The following is a 5264-nucleotide window of genomic DNA, read 5'->3' on the forward strand; positions in this document are numbered from 1 at the left end:
GGTTCAAATTTGTATTTTGGGCTTTTACTAGAACACATTTCAATGCTTTCCTGTTCAAAAAGCTGATTATTTTTCTCATGCTGTCTGTCTGAATTAGTGGCGGCTGCTGGTCTTCCATAGAGTGAAAGCTCATTTTCGGCCTACATTATGAACATTGTCCATTTATTTATAATACCATGATGATATACTGTATATGAATAATTTATAATATCCATGAGATGGGTCAAGAGGCATGGCCAGCAGTACATTTTCTTTTACACAGCACTTCCAGTCAGCCAGCCAACGTCATACCAGGAGAGCTGAAAATACCTTTTGCACTAAATCAGTCTCTTTCATTTGAAGTTTCTCCTCGTAATGAAGACTTCCAAATGGCTTTGCTAAAATCTAGTCAACCACATTAGCATTGTACACCATTGTGTGCAGTTTGCTAGCTGGCTAGTTCACCACTGCAACACTAGCTTAGCCTACCGTATGAATAAACGAACGACTGAATGATTGAACAATCTAATAAAATGATATTAAACTCAAAGGAGGAAATGTGGGAATTAGGTTAAACTAAAACAAGGAATGTGGTGTATAATTGCATGAAATGTATGATGGCAATTGGCTCCTAATTCCACCAAGCAAATACCAAGAAATAGGTTGCAGCAGTTTGTCTTTCAACAACACTTTCAAAATCTGCGATAGAACATCTGATCTTGTGGCTTCGGCGAGGTTTTACAGTACAAAACTGCTGGCAATCAAAAGGAGATGCAGCCTTTTGACCGATTCTCCAATCAGAAGCCCGACGTCCAGGCCAGCCCGATCCTCCATGGATCCCCATGGGCGGGACATAATCGCAGCATTTATCCAACGACTGTCTAGTTTGGAAGCGTCTTTGAGATGAACTTGATCTAAGGCATTTCTAGTCAAATTTCTTTTAACAAAACAGTACATATTTTACCACTAATTTTTTGAAATTTCAGAGGAAGCTGAGCTTCCCTTGCAGTCTTAAAGAAATCGACACTGGTCTGAATATGCTGTGCCTGTATTCTCCCTCAGAATGAAACGCTCCGTTTTAGCGCCTGTCTCTTTAAAAAAGCCCAGTCTTCTCTGATTGGTCAGTGTCAACGGGTCTTTGCTCTCAGAGTCTCTGCACCGTCATTGCAGCCGGGGAATGAGTTACAGCACTGCCACGGCACTTTCTACTTATATAAAGTATTGCCTAGTTCTGACATCACAATCTTACAGTATTTATATTGCACCTCAACCTGCTTTTTATTTTTTTTAAATACATGAAAATCTTAAATTTTACAATATGGGACCTTGTATGTCATCCAGTATTTTAAGTGTTGTTTTCACACACACCAGGGAAGACAGCTGTTGTTGGATTTCAACTCGTAATGGGCTTTTTAATTGGAAACTACTGACGTCAGTGGATTTGGGATCAAGATCTGACACCGGACAACCCAACTACTCACCTGACATTGCCATTCTACCTTTCCTACGGTAAGTTGTTGGCATGAAACAGTCGCCAGACCTTTCTCCACAGCGCTGGAGTACGGTTTGGCTACACCCCAGATGCATTCTGGGACTATGATAGGAGAAACCAATCACAATCATAGCAATGGTGGCTGTGCAAAATAGTCTCAGGAAGGAACTTAAGCACTCCCTAAAGCAAACACCACATCCACTGTTAAATTAATCTAACTGTTTACACAATGCAGTTATGTGAGCTATTTAAATTAGCTGCATAAATACATGATTAAACCTCATTGGCTTTCACCAACTTATAGTCGTGTGTACGTGGTCTACAGCAATCCCACCAATCACTCCCAAAACGTCCCAGGTAGAGGGACACACTTTATAAATCTTTACAATCATTCCTCGAAAGAACCAAGCAGACCTGCCTTGTTGCACGATCCAAATTTTCCTCCTAACTTGAGATTTTCAGGGTGTGGCTACAGCTCAAAGTCAGTTGTTGTTTTCCATGGCGATGGGATTTTGAGAACGTCAACCCACAGAGAGAGGCAACACCTGACATCTGGCATTTCATGCTTTATCCCAAGAATGTCCTCTGTTGATCCAGACTGTGCTAACCTTTGATCATTTTGTTAAATAAGCAGTGGGAAATGTTCTACTCTGCAGTTGTAGTACAACAGGTACGCCATGGTGGTCGTTGGAAAGGGTTTCAACTCCAAAAATAGTGAAATGAGTGGGCCAAAAGCAAACCTGCAACTATTGTATATGTACTGTATACTACAGTATGTACAACGTATGTATGCAGAATAATGTGGGAAATGCTGTAGTCCCATGAAATGAATGGATATGGATATAGTCATATATTTATTTTTATAAAAGCATCCGCTAAATGACATGTAATAATGTTTTTATCTGATAAAAATAAGGGTGTTCATTTAACATGGATCTCTGACATTTTTTAATTTTTACACATTTACCTCGACGAGCATGTCACTGACTTTGTATTATTTCTTGCATTTGCTGATTGGACCCTTTTGTGTAAAATGTCCTTCAGTAGAAGATAACTGATGTTGATGTGTCTATTCAAGAGTTCCCCAGAACTGCCCCCGGACATACAGGCTGATGTCCTTTGACCCCGATGGCGACAGAGTTCGATGCAGATATGGAAGTCTCAGCGAGGGAGAGTGCAGCACATGTAACCAACCTTCAGGCTTTATATTAGATGAGGTATGTTGAAAACTTAATTTCCTAATACAGTGAATAATACCTGACTACTGCATTGCCTCACCTGACTACTAAATTTTCACATTGTTAGGGCTCTTGTTCATTACACTACCTCAACTCCAACGACAACCCCAGTCCTTACGGATTTGAGTTGGTGGTGGAGGACTTCCCGCAAAGGCATATCACTCTGGCCTACACTGATGGGGGCAGAGACTACAGGGCTCCACTGACAGCAAGGAGAAAGAGACAAGTTGCTTATGCTACAACTACAGCCGGAACCACAGCTGTCCCATGGTGGAGCTGGTGGTCTGCTACAACCCCACCCACAACTACAGCCGGACCCACAGCCGGAACCACAAATCCATGGGGCTGGTGGTCTACTACATCCACACCCACAACTGCAGCTGGACCCACAGCCGGACCCACAGCCGGACCCACAACTGCAGCCGGACCCACAACTGCAGCCGGACCCACAACTGCAGCCGGACCCACAAATCCATGGGGCTCATGGTATCCTACAACCGCACCCCCAACTACAGCCCCACCCACAGCCGGATTCACAAATCCATGGGGCTCATGGTATCCTACAACCGCACCCCCAACTACAGCCCCACCCACAGCCGGATTCACAAATCCATGGGGCTTGTGGTATCCTACAACCGCTGCCCCAACTACAGCCGGATTCACAAATCCATGGGGCTCGTGGTATCCTACAACCGCAGCCACAACTACAGCCGGACTCACAGCCGGATTCACAAATCCATGGGGCTCGTGGTACACGTCCCCTGGCACCACTAGAAATCTGCAGGCCACCACTCCACCTCTCAGTAAACTACCATTGCAGTTCTCCGTTCTTGGTGAGTCAGGGTTTTACTTGTCCTCATTTTGTCTGCCGCAATTTTCATTGAGTCCAATCCACAAATGAATAACCTGTTGCTGCACCACCTTCATTCCTGCATGCTGCAGGTATGGTAACACCTTTATGTGTGGTGTTGGCAGCAGCCATAATTTGAGAAATATTTAAGGGTAATTGGTTTTCTTTTTAACCTGGACCCCATTTGTGTCATTGGTGTCTACAAAAGTCTTTGGAAGTGGTCCGATGTTGACCAAGAACGCTGTAATGGACTGGAAAGTTCAAAGCAAATTTGCTTAGCCTGAGAAGTATAGGAACATTTTTTAAACCTGTGAAGGAACACTTAAGATCCTCTAAAAACAAAAAAATCATTACATTAGGAGATAATTGGTTTTCACTGGACAATAGCGAGTCAGTGACCAACCCCAATTTCAGGAAAAACTACACAGAATGCTGCAGGCCTGAAGTCACATCAGATCTTTTGCCTTTAATGGATAATGACAATAACACTTTCCGAGACAGCTTTAAAGTTTTAACTCACCGACAGTGTAGTGTGTTTCTATTGTGTAACCTATTCATTACCTTTTGCACTTTGGAATTTGAATGAATTTTGTTTTGTTTTTAACTCCAGTGGACCCACCTGCTCCCTCATGTCAGGAGGGACACTATTTGCCTCAGTTTCTGCACCCTACACCTGCACATGGAGCTCGCATTAAGGCAGAGATCAACAAAGAAGTGGAGATCAGAGTCAAAGCACAAGCTGCATTTGCAACGTAAGTAAGAACCAACGTCATTGGTGTAGCATTGTGGCGGCAAACCTTCTTATCATTTCAACAAGTAAGTTTAACATCAACCATTAAAAGAAATCTCTGCTCTCTCTGTTTTGTGTTCATACAGAATACATGGTATCATCATCAGTGGACCAATGAACATCAGCAAGCACAGGACCGCATATGACGAGTTTGTCATTAGGTGGTCTCCTACCCTGAATGACCTGGGAGACCATTACCCAATCTGCTTCGCTGTCGAATCAGTGACCGGGTGAGCCTTTGCTTTGATTGCTTGATTGAAATTTATTTCAAACATGAAAGGACGGATGGATGGATGGATGGTCATTTGGAAAATAATGACAATACACACAATAGAAAGCCTAGAGATACGTGCATGACAAACAAGTGATGATTTGGGTCACATGTGCTAAAAGCAGAGAGAAGAAGTAAACACTTCTTTAACCCTCATGTTGTCCTCATGTTGTCCTCATGTTGTCCTCGGGCCAAACTGACCTGTTGTCCTATATCAATGTTATTTATAATTCCCCAAAATAACATGATTGATTCCACCCAACGCTCTTTGCCAAGTACAAATCTCTACTTTCATTAATTTTGGGGCATCTTATTCAATTTTATAGCATTGTAAAACAAATGGAAGTGTTTTTGAAATAGTATTGAGTAAAAGTTGACATATTCCAGTCTGTGATTGTCCATCAACATCCATTCCTTTAATTTTAGTCTAAATAATTCCTAATTTCTGCTTTTTTAACTCAAATATTAGGTATAATTTCCGATAAATGAGGTTAATTGACCATAAATTCCAAAAATAACTGTAAAACTAGTTAATAAATTAGTGTTATGTAGTGTTGAAAAAGTAAAAAAAGTGACAAACATTAAAAAATAGCGTCAAAAGAGTTGATTTTCAATTTTGACAGGAAGACAATACAAGGGTTAAT

General features: G+C 41.8%; 2 protein-coding genes and 1 long non-coding RNA gene across 10 annotated transcripts in view; 2 read left to right on the plus strand and 1 right to left on the minus strand.

The window, feature by feature from the left end:
* The window catches only part of LOC117942015, a 3033-nt gene extending 1582 nt beyond the window's left edge, over nt 1–1451 (minus strand). The window contains exons 1-2 of the long non-coding RNA XR_004656045.1: nt 1439–1451; nt 310–317 (exon numbers count right to left, since the gene is read on the minus strand). This is a non-coding gene — a long non-coding RNA (uncharacterized LOC117942015). The remainder of the gene's footprint in view (nt 1–309; nt 318–1438) is intronic.
* The window catches only part of LOC117935911, a 67781-nt gene that overhangs the window by 1754 nt on the left and 60763 nt on the right, over nt 1–5264 (plus strand). The gene's annotated exons all lie outside the window — the stretch shown is intronic.
* LOC117938976 (CUB and zona pellucida-like domain-containing protein 1) overlaps nt 4142–5264 on the plus strand; it is a 10283-nt gene continuing 9160 nt past the window's right edge. Inside the window, exons 1-2 of the mRNA XM_034864021.1 lie at nt 4142–4311; nt 4436–4579. Of these exons, the coding sequence (XP_034719912.1) occupies nt 4142–4311; nt 4436–4579 (314 nt within the window). The remainder of the gene's footprint in view (nt 4312–4435; nt 4580–5264) is intronic.

The sequence above is a fragment of the Etheostoma cragini genome, chromosome 1, assembly GCF_013103735.1.
Source record: "Etheostoma cragini isolate CJK2018 chromosome 1, CSU_Ecrag_1.0, whole genome shotgun sequence".
Lineage (NCBI taxonomy): Eukaryota > Metazoa > Chordata > Actinopteri > Perciformes > Percidae > Etheostoma > Etheostoma cragini.